Source organism: Callorhinchus milii, unplaced genomic scaffold (assembly GCF_018977255.1).
Source record: "Callorhinchus milii isolate IMCB2004 unplaced genomic scaffold, IMCB_Cmil_1.0 Scaffold16, whole genome shotgun sequence".
NCBI classification, from domain to species: domain Eukaryota; kingdom Metazoa; phylum Chordata; class Chondrichthyes; order Chimaeriformes; family Callorhinchidae; genus Callorhinchus; species Callorhinchus milii.
This window is the reverse complement of record NW_024704757.1, coordinates 438088-455813: the sequence shown is the minus strand read 5'-3', so window position 1 is coordinate 455813 and position 17726 is coordinate 438088. Positions and strand designations below refer to the sequence as shown.

The window sequence follows — 17726 nt, the reverse complement described above, 5'->3', positions numbered from 1 at the left end:
TTAAGCCATAAGGAAGAATTCCTCCCTTCTGCCTAGTGTTGGCTAGTCGTGCTGTTCCAGGCAGGTTGGATCCCTGAAATCCATCTGGACTCTTGGATCAACAAAGCCCACCCCAGGGTTTGGACTCTTACCTTCACACCTACTTAAGACTCATTCTCATCTTCCTTCTGGGTATGTACTGTATTATATGCAACATACTCTGGGTATGTGTGCGTGTGTGTGTATAGTGCTTGCATTGTGATCATACTGTTATCATATTGTGATAATAAAATGTGGTCACTCAATCCACGACTGTTTGTCAATCAATTGATATACAATCAGTTGACTTTGCAGTGTATTCGGTGAAGCGCTTTGAGACATCTCGAAGACGTGATAAGGCGCTATATCAAATGCAAGCATTATTATTATATCATGTTCATAGCTTCTACTGTATCTCTCCTACCTCTGCCATATAATTGGGTTGTGAGGCTTTGCTCCTCAATAAAATAGCCTGCAGATACTCTGGTCACTGAATGAAGATCTCGGTCAGCACTGCAGGCTGACCGGCAACTGCAGGAAGTTAGCACTTCCAGAACACAAAATAGAACAAGGACAGGCCATTCAAGCCTGTTCCAGCAATTTATTAGATCTTGGCAATTTTTTTTAAAACCCAATTGCCCCCACCATTTCCCATACCCCTTAATGCCTCTACTACCCAAGCTTCTGCTTAGCTGTCTTTAAAACATCCCTATTGATTGAAAGCTCTGTAGTTTTCTGGATCAGATGACTATGTGTATAGTGGTGCCTGGGGAGATTCAGCGAGAAGAGAAAATAAGATACCTTGAAAATGGGTTGAGCAGGGGTAAATAAACAAACATATTATGTGCACATTTAGATATTAAAAGCTCTGGGAATATTTGAACCATCACTGTGCCAGAGCAACTCATAGAAAGATTTGCTCTACATGTGTCTATTAAAGTGCTTTTCTTTATATTTGTATTTTCAGATGAGCCTTAGCTTGTGATACCTAACACATCTCATTCTGCTCCCACTTTCTTTCCCTTGCATTACCTGGCTCAGTGTCTCTCGAATCTGTTTATGGCTTCTGGCTCTTTGGCAGTCAATGTTTATCTTGTATGCCACCCGAGGCAGATGGGTACTGTGTCTGTGGAGTAGGTTATTTCGATGAGTTCCCAACTGATTTCCTCGGTTCGCTTGATGTCAGCCTAGCTCAGTTGGTCAAAAGATTGTGGTTCAATTCAAACTGAGGTCCCATCAGGTAGACGTTAAAAGATCCCACTACTCAAAAAAAAATACTTACTGATACCCTGGCCAATAATCCCCCAAATAAAATTGGTCATTCACTTCATAACTATTTGTTACACATTGCTGTGTGCAAATTGGCTGTTGTAATAATAATAATAATCCTTGCATTTGATATAGCGCTTTTCACGTCGGGAGGACGTCCCAAACTAGCCTATATGTACACAGTCACTACACTTTACAGTATATCCTGTGAAGCGATTTGAGAAGTCTTGACAGTGAGCTGAAGTGCCATATCAAATGCCAGAATTATTCATTATTAAATAAGCATTATGATATAACTGTTTCAGAGAAGTCATGACAGATGAGCTCGACTTTAACCATCCCCACAACAACAAAATTAAATTTGTATAGCGCCTTTCACGGGTTACAAATTGAGGAAACTGTGTATTCCAGGTACCAGTTGCTCCCACATGTCACCTGCCTTTATATTCTCTGACCCATTACTGCAGTCATCGCCACAAGATAATACACTGTGTTTGTGCATGACATTCCTATCTTTAATGTGATTTTGTTTGGGGTCATAGCTATCCAGGCTCTGAAGTGTCTTCCTTCCCCTAGGTTTCACGCTTGAGCCCAGATGTTCTGTGGCAGACACTTGCCTTTGAAGTGTTGTAGAAAACAGAAACCAAGCATTTTACGGACAAATATTGATTCTTGTTCAAAGCATCTTTTAATGTCTATCTGGAATAATGATCAGCAAAATGTGTACTTTCTTTTAGAAAAATATTCTGTTTGCCAATGTTATCCCAAATCTACATTGACATTGTTGCTCATTGATGACAGACCCTTCCAAACCCACGGTGCCATCCTTGAGGTGAGACATTAAATCAAAGTCCCGTCTGCCTGTTCAGGTGGATATTAAAGAACCCAGGGCACTGTTCATAAAGAGAAGGGAGTTTCACCCTATGTCCTAACATAACATAACATGAAGGAGCAGGAGTAGGCCATTCGGCCCTTCGAGCCTGCCCCGCCATTCAATCATGGCTGATCTTCCAATCTAACTCCAGCTAATAACCTGACCCTGCCTTATCCCCATATCCCTTAATCCCTTTTGCAATAAGAAATCTATCTATGTCAGTCCTGTCCTAGTCAGCAATCATCCAAATAAAATTGATCACTCACTGTATGGCTGTTTGTGGAACATTGCTGTGCGCAAACTGCCTGCTGTATTTCATCCATAAAAAATACAGTTGATCCACTTTACAGTTATAGCCTGTGACATGCTTTGAGACGTCTTGACAACATGAAAGGCGCTATATCAAATGTAAGGATATTATGATATAATATTATGATTATTATAGATATGACCACATTTTAGCAGGAGATACTATTGATTAGAACTAACCTGACTGCACCAGAAGTGTGTCCCATCCAATCAATCAATCTGCTTTAAATTTACACTTGATTTCCTGCACTGCCCCACTTTAAAATGATGGTAGGTAGGGTGAGTATTCTGAAGGGATGAAATCAGATGGGCCAAAGACCCTTCTTAAGAACATAAGAATTTGCTAGCGAAAAAAGCCAAATGTCCATCTAGTTCGCCTTCCACCATCCTGGCAGTCACTTGACATATCTTGTCCCAAACTATATATTTTAAACTATATACTCTTCACCGAGACTAACCTTGTGACTGTGAACTTGGGAACACTGTCTGCCAACCACTCTCTTGTCAGTGGAGCATTATGGGATCGCTGGGGCTACCTTTTCCTGAGTCATGACTGATGCTCTAGTACATCTCTGAATGCCGTTGGTTTCATCTGCCTCTCGATAGCGACTGCACGCACCAATATCAGGAGGCATCACAACCCGTTCGTACATCCCCTGAGACACAGTTCCCATCGACCAAGTGAGAAAGGTAAATTGTTCGAAGACCGGTCGCTGTCCTATTTTGCCATAAGTGACAAGCACTTTGTCATTGTTAAACAATAGGTAGAGTTTATTGTGCATTAGCATCTTTTTTTCAACACATCAGAGATCTGTCATTTTGCCAGGCAGCTGGCTGTACAGATAGATGGTTTATTATAGCGCACAGCTAAAGCAAACAGCTACAGGCTTTAGATGTCAGCAAACAAGAGAGCCCACTTCTGCCCATTTCTGGGAAAAAGTAATTAAAAAATCGGCAACATCTATTCCATCTACTTTACAAAAATCAATTCAAGTCCAGCAGTTCTTTAACAACCCTTTTGTCTGGTTGTTCAGTTTGAAAGTGCACCTGTTATAAAAGCACAGGGCCAAAACATGTGTTCCTCTCAATTAATGCGCCTCACTATTGCTGTTTAATAATTCCACCGATTGGATATTGGCAACACATTGGCAACTTTCTACCGCTCTTTTTTTTCTCACTCTATCATTCTTCTTCCTCATAAAAATTCCAAATACGTTTCATTTCAGATTTGCAACATTATGTAAAAGAGTTGATACAAATTTTTCCACTGTGCTGTAGATTTCTGGTTTTGCTTCTGTCAGAGCTTATTACTGTACCTACAAGACTAATATTCGTGTGTAAGCGATTGCCACTGCACAAGATGATTATTACTGTACAAGATTCTTATATTATAATAATACGATTACTACTGCGCAAAACGATTACCACTGTGAAACAATCAATTCTTCACCAAACTAGTTAGTTGGATATACATTATGAATGAGTCGTTATGTTGCATTTGGACCTGGCCTGCCAACCCCTGTACCCTTTGAAACTTCTTCCCACAGTTGCTTTGCCTTGCTCCCTCCTCAAGACCCTGCTCTTCAACTATACCTGTCTGCTTTCCACCCCTTCTGATCCCAAATTCCTGCCTGTTCAGCAACTTGGGACGTTCTCCTGACATGAAAGGCGCTATACAAATGTAATTTGTTGTTGTTTTTGTGATACGACTCTATATCAAAAGCAAGGATTACCATTATTATAATATTCAAGGACTTTCATTAGTTGACTATGGACTAGCTGCAAGATGGCATGGAACAGTTTCTATGGGTATAAGTGATTAGTTGCTGAATCAGGCAAACAACAGATAGACAAACAACAGGTTCCTGATAGAACCTTTTATGGCACCGGATACACAACCTGAACATCCTGCAATTAAGTTAAGTAAACAGACAGAAGCAAATAACGACTATAGTAAAGAGGCACCAATCCATACAGGAGGTAGGTAGGAAGGGCATTGATTCTGTCTATTGATTTTAAAAATGAGAATGAGTCCTTTCCAATGTGAATTCACACTTACGTTTTGGGCTGACAAGGTTGACGGGCCAGGTGAGGTGCATTACTTCAAGATTTGAAATTATCATAATACCACTGGCAATAACTGCACAGTTATTAAATTCAGATTACAAGAAAAAAAATTATTCTCCCAAACAAAAACATAGAAAGCTGGGAAAACTTAGCAGGTCAGGCAGCATCTATGGAGAAAGGAAAGTGAGTCAACGTTTTGGGTCCACGACCCTTCATCAGAACTGGGGCACGTGGAGGGTGAGGTTTTTAAGGACAAGTTGAGAGGGGCGGCAGGACAGGGAAGGCAAAGAAGACAAAAAAAGACAGGAGAGAATGTGTTAGTTGATGTTAGTTGTGTTAAGTCATTTTCTATAAGCCCACCAACTCCCACAGCTACCTTGATCAGACCTCATCCCACCCTCCTGCAAAAACACCATTCCATTTTCCCAGTTCCTCCCCCTCCGCCGCATCTGCTCTGACAATGAAACCTTCCACCCCAGAGCAACCGAGATGTCCTCATTTTCCTCGTCTGAGGATTCCCATCGACAGTAATAGCCAAGGCCCTTGACTGTGTCTGCCCTATTTCCCACACCTCTGCCCTCACCCCTTCCCCACCATCCCGAACTGTGATAGAGTCCTCTTAGCCCTCACCTACTACCCCACCAGCCTCAAGATTCAGCACATCATTCTCCGACATTTCCGGCACCTCCAGCGTGACTCATCCACCAAACACATATTTCACTCCCCTCCACTCTCCGAAAGGATCGTTCCCTCCGGGATTCCTTAGTTGATTCTGCCATCAGCACTGCCAGCTGCTCTCCTTCCCCTGGTACCTTCCCATGCCAGCGCAGGAGATGTAATACCTGCCCTTTCACCTCCTCCCAGACTACTACCCAAGGCCCTAAACACAGCTTCCATGTCAGACAGCGGTTTACATGTACTACCACCAACGTAGTCTATATCCACTGTTCACTGTGTGGTCTCCTCTATATATTGAGGAGACTAAGTGCAGATTGGGTGACCGATTTGCAGAACACCTCCGTTCTGTACGCAAGGTCAACCCTGATCTTCCGGTCTCCTGCCATTTTACCTCACACTCCCATTCACAGTCTGACCTCTCCATCCATGGTCTCCTGCGCTGTTCCAATGATCCACAGCGAAAGCTTGAGGAACGGCATCTTATGTATCTGCTCGGGACCCTACAGCCCTCTGGCCTCAATATCGATTTCAGCCACTTCAGACCATAACAGCTCACTCTCCCCACCCCCTCTTTCTGTTACCGGAAGTTATCTTCTGTTATCATTACAATCATCACCCCAGACACTCTTTGCCTCTCTGGTGTGTTGCCTGTTCCTGCACTATCAACACCTCTTTTCCCCAGTTTTATTTCGACCCACCCACCCCTTTTGTTTTAGCCACTATCACCTCTTTAACCCATCAGCTAACACATTCTCTCCTTTGTTTTTTTTGTCGTCTTTGTCCTGCCGTCCCTCTCAACTTGTCCTTAAAAACCTCTCCCTCCTAACGTGCCCCAGTTCTGACGAAGGGTCGTGGACCTGAAACGTTGACTCACTTTCCTTTCTCCATAGATGCTGCCTGACCTGCTAAATTGTCTTAGCTCTCTCGGTTTTTATTTCAGATTTCCAGCATCTGCAGTATTTTGTGTTTAATTTATTCTCCCAAGTGATTTAACAATACCTTTTGCAGAGCTTGCTCAAGGTCCGGTCTAGTTAGCCATTGGAATGGTGGCCTGACCGTGGCTAACTAGAGCAGTTAGGGAAAGTATAAAGTTAAAGGAAGAAGCCTATAAAACAGCTAAGATGAGTAGTAAATCCGAGGATTGGGAGAATTTTAGTGATCAACAAAGGAGAACCAAAAAAGTGATTAAGAGGGAGAAAATAGAATATGAGGGCAAACGAGCGAAGAACATAAAGAGAGACTGCAAGAGTTTTTATAAATATATAAAGAGGAAGAGGCTGTCAAGGGTAAATGTACAGGCAGAGACAGGGGGAATTATAGTAGGGGACAAAGACATGGCAGAGTCATTAGACATGTACTTTGCTACTGTCTTCACCTTAGAAGACACTGAAAACCTACCAAGAATAGAGGGGAACCAAGAAGACAATGTTAGCGAGCAACTTGGAGGAATTAATATCAGTAAAGAAATGGTTTTAGGTAAATTGTCAGGTCTTAAAACTGATAAATCCCCTGGACCTGATGGCCTACATCCTGGGGTTTTAAAAGAGGTGACTACTGAGATAGTGGATGGCTTGTCTTTGATCTTCCAAAATTCTCTGGATTCCGGAACGGTTCCCATTGATTGGAAGATTGCAAACATAACACCACTATTTAAGAAGGGTGGGAGAGAAAAGATGGGGATCTATAGACCAGTTAGTCTGACATCAGTGAGGGAAAATTCTTGAGTCCTTAATTAAAGATGTCGTTATGGGATTCCTGGAAGACCATAACAAGATTAGGCGGAGTCAACATGGCTTTACAAAAGGGAAGTCATGCTTAACTAATCTTTTAGAGTTTTTTGAAGATGTATCCAGCAGGTTAGAGAGGGGGGAACCAGTAGATGTAGTATGTTTCGATTTTAAGAAGGCATTTGACAAAGTGCCACACAAAAGGCTATTGCACAAGGTTAAGGCCCACGTATGAATGTAACGTATCTAAATTTGCGGATGACACTAAACTCGGTGGGAGAGTAAGCTCTGAGGATGATGCAAAAAGATTGCAACGGGATATAGATAGGCGAGGGGAGTGGGCGAGTAGGTGGCAGATGGAATTTAATGTGGGGAAGTGTGAAGTTATTCACCAAGGTAGAAAAAATAGAAAAACAGATTATTTTCTAGAGGGGGAGAGATTAGATAGTGTTAGTGTTCAGAGGGATTTGGGTGTCCTCGTACACCAGTCTCAAAAAGTTAGTTTGCAGGTGCAGCAGCAACTAAGAGGGCAAACGGCACGTTAGCGTTCATTGCAAAAGGTTTAGAGTGCAAGAGTAGGGAAGTCTTGCTGCAACTGTATAGGGCTTTGGTGAGACCGCACCGAGAGTATTGTGTGCAGTTTTGGTCTTATTTAAAAAAGGACATACTTGTCCTCGAGGGGTGCAGAGTAGATTCACTCGGTTAGTTCCTGGGATGAGGGGACTGACCTATGAGGATAGGCTGAATAAATCAGGGCTGTATTCTCTAGAGTACAGAAGAATTAGGGGGGATCTCATTGAAACATATAAGATTCTTAAAGGGCTGATAAAGTAGACACTGAGGGACTGTTTCCCCGGTGGGAGAATCTTTAACCAGGGGTCACAGTCTGAAATTAAGGGTCAGCCTTTTAGAACAGAGTTGAGGAAACATTTCTTCACTCAGAGGGCAGTGAATTTATGTAATTGACTACCCCAGAAGGCTGTAGATGCTCAGTTCTTTTTAAAAAATAGAGGGATTAGGGGATCTGGGGATAGGGCAGGTAATTAGAGTTAGGTCAGAAGATCAGCCATAATCTTATCGAATGGCGGGGCACAGGCTCAAGGGGCCAAATGGCCTACTCCTGCTCCTAATTCTTATGTTCTTATGTTCTTAAGTTATTGGACATACATCCCTGTGGCTAACATGTATTAATCTTTAATATCGATACACTTTGCTCCACTCGATTCTGATATCTTTTAGCCATATTCTTTTTTAATTATGCTAACCGGTCCTTCACTCCTCATAACACAGACCGCTGTATCAAGTATTCGAACGACAGCAGACAATGGGCAAAAATTGTCCTTCAAAACAGCCCTTAGCGCATATTTCCCATAAATAGACCCGTCTCCAAACTAACCTCCAGGCTCCAAAGTGGAGCTGCAAAGCTTTCATTCTCAAACCACAGTCCAACATCTGTATTAATGTTTCTATCATGTTTGCTTTGATCAATTGATTTAAAGGTAGCAGTCTCTCCTCTCGGTCAGAACGTTTGTGAGTTCTCACCCCACATCGAGATTTTGAACTCATAAGTGCATTGTCAGAGGTAACCTCCTTCAGATGAGACATTAAACCAAGATCTCATCTACCTGAACGTTAGAAATCCCATTGCATCATTTGAAAAGAAAAGGGAATTTCCTAGAGTTTCCTAGGCAAAAGTCCTCCAGATAAAGAAATGGTCATTCACTTTAAGAGCCACACCACATTGGGCTGTGCTATAACAGCTATAACTACCTATACAGCTTCATGAAAGTATTCTCTGATATTTGTGGGGGAACGATTTCCTACCTTTGGTGCCTGTGATGCTCAATTAAACGCCTCATGTTGTGCTGGGTATTCTGGGCTGAGCTTATCAAGAAAACACTGAGGAACAGGTTGCTTGTGCCACAAGAACCAACAGCAGCTGCTGTGTGAGTATTATCTATCAAGTCATATTTGTTCACAAACTTGTGACAAGGTTGAAAGGTCCTGTAGACTCTCTGGTGGGAATATTTAAAATCTTTTGTCTATTTTCAATGGAACACGCTCTGTTTTGTAGGCACAATGGGTTGTTTACATATAACCCACTACCAGGAAATTAGTCAGCAAGTGAAGGTAACACACAGAATAATATGATCTGTTTTTCTACACACTTGGACATATATGATGAAATTTTCACTTAGTCTTATGCTCAGTCCACAACACCATTTTTTTGTCTTCAAACTTCATATTCGACGAAACCTTAGCCAAGTTTCCTTACTCCACACGTCTCTATTTACCTAACAGTAAGTAGAAACCCCATTGTTAATTGATTGGCTGTTTGCGTTTCCAGGCTTAATACCTCAAAAAATAATAAATTGGTCACTCAATCCACGATTTTTTGTGGTACACTGTTGTGTGCAATTGTCTGTCACATTTCGCCCACAAAATATACACTTTAAAGTATATTCTGTGAAGCGCTTTGTCCTCCTGACTCAAGAAGCCCCGACTCTCATCACTGAAGCATTGGGTATAAAATACCAAGCTACATGACAGGGGTCTGTTATTCAGGTCAATATGGAAACAATGCCTCTTGTTAAAGCCTCTGTTCAATCAATACAACTCAGTCCATGGTGTGGCATAATTAGCGAGTGGTGGACAGTGTATCAAGTCTGTGTGGTTGGTTGCCTTTGACATTTTGTTTCTTCAACTCCATTAGGCTTCGGAAAACTATCCTGTGTTTCAAGGATCTCATTTACTGAGAGTTAGACAGCTCCGAGGATACGAGGAAACAAATGCATGGAGAGGAAAACAAGCCATCTGCGGATCAAATTGGGCCACGGAAGCTGCTGGAGGTCATAACGTTGCTCCTAATAACAGAATGGCCTGTCATTAATGACCCTTTGGTATAGGATACTGCACTTACTGTGGGGCAGTTATAAAATGTTTATTTTATCCCAGGTACATCAAGCGTGAGAGCTATCTCACACCCTACTGAGCATGTGCGAAACCTTAATTAACCCCTGGCTCAAGCATGTTCCCTGGACTCTACCAATAACCTCATAAATGCAGGGGTTAACAGAAGGTCAAACCCACCAATACAGTGAAATGTTGTCCTGAGTATTCCAGGACTACAGGAGAACATCAGACTTCCAAAATCAGCCAGTCAGGAAACAGAACATGGGCATTTTGCTTAACAACTGCAAGTGGACCTGAACATGAGATGCATTGTAATGGGCACCTTGGTTTGCTTATGGTTTAAGCAGCAAGTCAAGGAGACCACAGTTCTGCAGATTCTCAAGTTGTAAGACAGAATAGTCCCATTAAGGCTAAGATTGGGTATAATGTCAGGGTGTCCAATCCCACATGATTAGCTGAGATCCCTCAGATTTTAGACTATCAAACAGCAAATTTGATTATATTAAAATCTGAATTGAGAATTCAAAAATGCAAAGATTCATTCATCCTACACCTCATCGCCCACAAAATATACAGTCAATTCCCTTAACAGTATATTCTGTGAAGTGTTTTGAGACGTCTCGAAGACGTGATAAGGCGCTATATTAAATGCAAGGATTATTATTATATTATTATAACATGTTAGCACCAATATAATATCTCCATCTGAATTCTAGTTACAGAAAATGAGAGGAACTGAGATCAGCAACAAGGTGGCCTTACCGTGAGCATCTCGATAGTAGGCATGAGTAACACTTCGGAACCTTTCCTGTCCTGCCGTGTCCCAAATCTGAAATGACAAAACGTATGAATTATTCTTCGCTGCTTTTAGGTCACAAAACCTGAACGCTTCGAGCAAGCTGCTCGTACTTCATGGAGTCTTGTATCTTAGTGGTTAGAGCACTCGCCTCACAAGAGCACCCAGGTTCGATTCCTGGCAGGGCAAACCATTGGACAAGCTTTTTTACTCCACACTCCTCTGTTTACCTAGCAATAAGTAGGAACCCAGTTGTTAGTCGATTGGCGGATCACTTTTCCGGGACTAATAATTCATAGTAGATCATGGTATCTTACCTTCAATAAAAATAATAACAATAATTTGGTCACTTAATCCACAACTGTTTGTGGGACTCTGCTGTGCCCCGTTTTGCCCACAAAATAAACAGTCAATTCACTTTACAGCATATTCTGTATGATGCCTAGAAGACATGATAAGGTGCTATATCAAATGCAAAGATTATTATTATTATTATTATTACTTTGGTGCCCGTGGGTTTGACGCTCTTGTGCCTTCCTCCCAAATCCGATTGCTCTATTTCTGGTAGACACACAGGAGCGTGCATCTGATAATAATAATCCTTGCATTTGATATAGGGCCTTATCACTTCTCAAAGCACTTCACAAAATATATTGTAAAGTGGATTGACTGTGTATTTTGTAGGCGCAATGTAGCAGCCAATTGGGCACACCAGTGTCTCACAAACAGTCTTAGATTGAGTGACCAAATTTTTAAAAAAACATTTAAGGGATTATTACCCCTGGCAAGCAATCTGCCAATCGACTAACAACCAGGTTCCTACTTACTGCTAGGTAAACAGAAGTGTGTCGAGTAAGGAAACCTGCCTAAGGTTCACCCCAGCCGGGAATCAAACCTGGACCCTCTTGCTTGCGATGCGTGCTCACTAGCCACTACATTATGGCACCCCACAAATCTACAAGCACAGCAAAGGAATCGCAATCTGAAACTGAGCACAAAGAAGCTTGCGCTGTTAACATTCAGCTCCTCTGTGGTATCGTAATCATAGAATATTATTTAAATGGAAGAATGAGCAAACTAGGCACCAAGGGTTTGGAGAACTGCTGAACAACAGTGCACTAACGAGATACAATGATTGTCATGCTTCATAAAGCAGGAGAATAGAAAGCAGTCGTAAAAGAGAATTAAATAAATCGGGAAGTTTGATTGAAGCCAGTGAATGCAAAATATTTTGGGCATTTGTTTGTTTCAATGGATGTGAAATTTCACAATTTTAACTCTCCAGGATAAAAATTACAGAAAAATAAATTGATTTTGTCCCACAACAATCTCTAACATCATAATAGTCCTTCTATGGACAGTCTATAATGGCAAACCATGTGAAAGTGCTTCATGGGTAACTGTAAGAATGTGAGTCGAGTGTGTACTTGAGGGGGAATGTGGCGGCTAATTTACAACCATAAAATCTAAGTCGAGATGTGATAGCGCATGTGATTGCCCACAGCTGGCCGACTTGCTCCATATGCTCAGTTTGATGCCTATAAAATGCAAATTCTGCACTAAACCCGATGTAAAACCTCGGGGTAATCTCACCTCCGCAAAGCACAAAACGCAGTTTGTACTGCCAACACATAGCAGCAGAATTTATGTCAGCGTATAAAAGAATAATGTAGACATCTCGTCCAGCAGTTTGTAAAGTGCTCAGCGAAAAGGCAGCTCTTCTGATTGCAGTACAACAAACATGGATACTAAAATATTTAACATTACTTTTTTGAAAGTGAAATCAAGAACTCTTTCAAAAAAGAAAAACCCAGATGAAGTTTCTAGGTGACTTTTCATGCCATCTCTCTCTGTAAAACCAGTAGCGACGGGATTCAGCATTGAGGGCAACAGATTGCAAAGCTTGGGAAATGTTGGAAGCATCAGACACATGTTTTAAATTGCAAACCACATGGAAAAATGAGATACTGGTTGTGGTGGCTACATTTAAAGTAGAGATTGGAGGCACTTTGACTTCAGAGCACCTCTGCACATCACGCTGAGCCTAACAACTGAAATATGTTGAACTGTTTGAGTTTTAGATCCGATTCCAAGGTTATAATAATATTATTATTATATTATTATTATATTATTAGTATTATTATAGATTCCAAGGTTCTCGTCTTACCTGTAGTTTGACCTTCACGCCGTCAACGTTCAACACTTTATTCTGAAATAAAGAAGAGCGCAGTGTTAGCAGATTTAAACTCTTCAGGTTTTGTTCATTTCATCTATGTGCAGTACTTTCCCGTTGGTGATAGGGACCGTTCGGTAGTACAGGTTTGACATGCCATTTTCCAGCGTTTTTCAACCTATTTGATATCTGGGAACAGCTCAGGTTCTCCTTAATATGCAACGTCCATTAGTAAATTGACTAACAATTTAAAGAGATTTCCTGTGTGGATTGGGCACATGGTTATCACATGGTCCTCAAACCAGTTGTTGAGAAGCACTAATCTACAAGAGTTGGCTCGATGGGCTGAGTGGCCTTTTTCTAGGTCCATCCTCTGCTATATCTATCTCACTGCTGGATACTGATTGAAACTAACATCTGAGAGCCCTGCGCGACTTAGGCTTGCGTTTTCTCTTCATCAGCGTGAAGGATGATCGTTAACACAGAAACTGTTTGGCTGTTTAATCACCACACTTCTAACGAAATAGAAATCTAATTAAAGAGCCCTCCTGCAACACCACTTATAATAATAATCCTTGCATTTGATATAGCGCTTTTCACGTCTTCTAGATGTCTCAAAGCGCTTCACAGAATATACTGTTAAGTGAATTGACTGTATATTTGTGGGCGAATGCGGCAGCCAATTGCCACAGCAATGTCCCACAAACAGTCATGGATTGAAAAATGACCAATTTATTATTGTTTTGTTTTTGGAGGGATAATTATTAGGCTCTGTGTGGAGTAAGGAAACTTGCCCAAAGTTTCGCCACTTCACGCTTCTGTGTATTTTAGCCAGAAATAGCAACAACTTATGACAAACAACTATTGATGATTTTTCAAAGCTGCTTCCAGGACAAGGAAAGCTTCCTCTTTGAAACGTGTCCCCTTGCAGATGACATTGGTAGTCTACAAACTCTACACCTGTACGATTCCTAGATCTGTCACTGGGACATTTTACATACAGTGTTTGCTCTGCAGCCGAATGTGGACAAGATGGAAGCCATACTCCACTCCGCGGATCTGAACTCCTCAACCTCCCTGGCCTCTCCCTCAGACTCACCGAACCAGTGCACAATCTAGGCGTCCAGTTCGACCCTCAGCTGCCCTTCTTCCCCACATCCCCATGGCTCCCCATCACCGAATGGATCGATTTAAAGTTCCTCACATTCCATCAAATCCCTTTCTCTGGCACCTCCGACCTCCTCACTCCCCAATCCACCACCCGGAGCCTCCACTCACCTGACACCGGCTCCTGCTCGTCCCTCGCACCCTCCGCTCCACCATTGGAGGTTGCGCATTCAGCCACTACGCCCCAAAACTCTGGAACGCTCTCCCTCAATCCTTGCCCCCTCTCCCCTTTTCCAAGTCCCACCTGAAAACCTTCCTTTTCAACCCTCGCCCGACTCCACTGGTTCCCCATCCCCCAGAGGATCGAGTTCAAGATCCTCGTCCTCACTTTCAAGGCCATCCATGGCGGGCTCCCGCCCGACCTGCCCTACCATCAGTGGTCAGGCTTTCAGCCTCTCTGTCCCCACACTCTGGAACTCCATCCCACGGTCCCTTCGCTTTGCTTCCTCCCTCGCCTCCTTCCAGGCCGTCTCAAGACCCTTCTCTTCGACCGTGCCTTTGATCTCCCTCCCACTTCTCTGCCTTCCCTCAACCCTACACCACCCCTCCCCCATGCTCGGGCCCCGACACCTGACTCTTCAGCGCTTTGGGACGTCCTCCCGACGTGAAAGGCGCTCTATAAATGTCATTTTGTTGTTGTTGCTTATGGTCACCTCCCCCCGGCTCGGAGTCAGGCTCCGCTACTGTTAAGCACTCTGAGACACTACCCTGAGTGGAGGGCGCTATATACGTGCAAGTTGTTGTTATTGCTCATCGGAAGGTGTGTTTGATCAGGCTGTGACTGGCAGGGTAGGAGTTGAACACAAAACTCCCTCGATGGATCAATTGGTCAAGTCACTGCCTGGGCTCAAACTGAGTGGCCGCAAGGAGTCAGCTACCTGCATCTACCTTAGGAATGGCGGGGGGAGTGGAACAGAGCCCGAGGAGAGAGACTGATTGACCGTGTCAGCCAGCAAGGGGGAGAGGAGGGGGAGTTGAGTGACGAGCAGCTGGGTAGGGAGGGAGTTGAGGCAGCAGTTGGTGAACTTCATCCAGGTGATTGTGGGTGAGAGGGAGGGAAAAATGGGGGCAAAGGAGTGTAAGGAGTGGGGAGTGGCAGCAGCCCTGGCGGAAAGAGAAGGCAGTGTGGATGGTCTGGGTGGGGTGGAAGGGGACATGGCGGGGGGGGGGGGAGGCTGGGGAGTACGATGCAGAGAAATGGATGTTTCCAATTTTTGAGGCGAAGAAGTCTAGGAACGCTTCGCAATTGGCGTTTGATTTAAATCTGTAGATCCCAGTGAGATCAGGAGCCCAGTGCCTCCAGCAGGCATTAACCAGCATTTATTTTTGACCTGCTGTTATTTGTTTTTTGGGGCTTTGCTATTGCAATAAACTTTATATCCATAGGATATCCCCAAGGTAAAAGCATGTAAAATAGACTGATGAAAGGATTTTGCTCAAAGAATAAGATTAAAGAAGAGCCTAGTAATGGCAATGATTGAGAGTGCTGGACCTTAGAGCACAGCCTGAATCTAAATACCAGCCGCACCAGAGATTCAGTGAACGAATCTTAATGCTTGCTAGCCTGCGTTTTGGATGACCATTCTTAGCAGTTTCTAAAGAATAAGCTTAGAGATATGAATGATTTAGAGGACCGAATCAAGAGCGCTACTTCCAGGAACAGCGGGTGAAGGACTTCCCGGTTTGAACCAAAACATTCAAGGTTAGGGAATCTAATCTTAACTAGTCCTAAGGATTTGCTGCTGGGAGGATTCGCATATTAATAATAATTATCCTTTTTGCATTTATATAGCACCTATGACAGAAAGTCTCAAATGACTTCACATGCAATTGCTATCAGGTGTGGTGACTGTGTGCTTCTAGGCAGTCACAGTTGCCAATTTGTGCACAACAAAATCCCACAGTCGGCCGCCAATAGCTAATTTATATGGAGGATTGTTGGCCAAGACACTGGGACTCCAACCTACTCTTTCTTGCCAAAATCCTGGAAAGCATTTTTGCAGGTCAACTACGGTTACACCTCTCCCTCTACTCCCTCCTCAAACCCCTGCTGTCTGTTTTTTCTCCGACTGCCCACAGCACAGAGACAGCGCATGTCAAAGTCACAAACGACATTCTCTCTATCTGTGACCAGGGCTCCCTCTGCCTCCTCGTCCTCCTGGATCTCTCTGCCTCGTTCGACACAGTCGACCACGCCATCCTCCTCTATCGGCTCTCCTCCCTCATCCACCTTAGTGGGACCGCACTCGCATGGTTCGAGTCCTACTAACCGCCTCCACTTCATCTCAGCAAATGGTTTCTCCTCCCATCCCCACCCGGTCACCTGTCGGATACCCCAGGGCTCCATCCTTGGCCTCTTCTTTTCTTTATCTATATACTCTCTCTGGGCGATGTCATCTGCAGACATGGGATAAACTTCCACATGTTTGCGGATGACACACAAATCTACTTTGTCTCCTCCAGCGTCTACTCCAGGTCCCTGATGTTCTATCAGCTTGTCTGGCAGACATCAGGGCCTGGATGAGTGCAAACGTCCAGCAGCTGAATGTGGACAAGAAGAAGCCATACTCCTTGGCTTCATTCCAATCCACCACGTGGTCCTCCACTCGACTGGCACTGGCTCCTGCTCGTCCCTCGCACCCTTTGCCCCACAATCGGAGGTCGCGCTTTCAGCCACTACACCCCAAAACTCTGGAACACTCTCCCTCAATCCCTCTGCCTTGCCCCCTCTCTCCCCACTATCAAGTCTCACCTGAAAACTTTCTTTTTCGACCATGCTTACAGCCACTTCTCCCCCCACCCCGGCTCGGAGTCAGGCTCCGCCACTGTTAAGCGCTCTGAGACACTGCCCTGAGTGGAAGACACTATATGAGTGCAAGTTGTTGTTGAATAATAATATAAAAATAATAATAATCCTTACATTTGAAATAGTGATAATATAATCCATCCCTCCACTTTGCCTTCTCCTTCCCCATCTTCAGGTTGCTCCCCCCCTGGCTAGGAGTCAAGGTGTTACCCTGCGTGATGGGTGATATAAAGGCAAGCTGTTGTTGTTGCTGTAGTGCCTTTCACAGTGCGAGACTTTTCACAGCATTTAACGGGATTCACTTCACACACTGTAATGTCCCACAGTCAGCAGTGAAGCAGAATGATGGAAGTAAACAGCAGCAAGGAATCTCCCTTCATTCACTGCATTCTTTCCAATAAGCTTTTACGTTGGCCTGGCCTAGATGATATCATTCCTGCCTCTGGGGTCAGAATATTGCGGGTTCAAAACTGAGATTAGGACTTTGAACTCACATAGTCTATCTAGACTGACACTCAACACAGTGCTGGGTGTGCATTACATTGTTGGAGGTATACTCCTTCAGATGAGACGATCAATCGAGCTTCCGTCTGCCTGTTCAGGTGGATGTTAAAGATTCCATAGGCCCATATTGTCACTTTGAGCTCACAATCTGGTCCTGCCCTGAAGTTGAAAACCAGCACACTCGTTGAGTAGACAGATTGACAAACCAATCACTGAAAATATCGGAGCTCGTGATAAATGCTGTCTCAATCCACTGTTGCATGTCATTGCTTGTGTCTGATTTGTAGCTCATTTGGGTTTGGCTCATGCACTTTGCAATCTACAATTCAATTCTAACACACACTCTGGGGTGCCCCAGCCTTGTCTCTTGCCAACTTGCATCTGGGATTAGGTGAACAGGAAACACCCTCTAAGAAGAAAGTTCA

At 43.5% G+C, this 17726-nt stretch overlaps 1 protein-coding gene across 1 annotated transcript in view; it reads right to left on the bottom strand.

Moving 5' to 3' along the window:
* The window catches only part of LOC103187105 (ras-related protein Rab-26), a gene marked incomplete at its 5' end in the record, with an annotated part of 135447 nt that overhangs the window by 62467 nt on the left and 55254 nt on the right, over positions 1 to 17726 (bottom strand). The window contains 2 exon segments of the mRNA XM_042341029.1: positions 10618 to 10684; positions 12819 to 12860. Coding sequence (XP_042196963.1) covers positions 10618 to 10684; positions 12819 to 12860 — 109 coding nt within the window.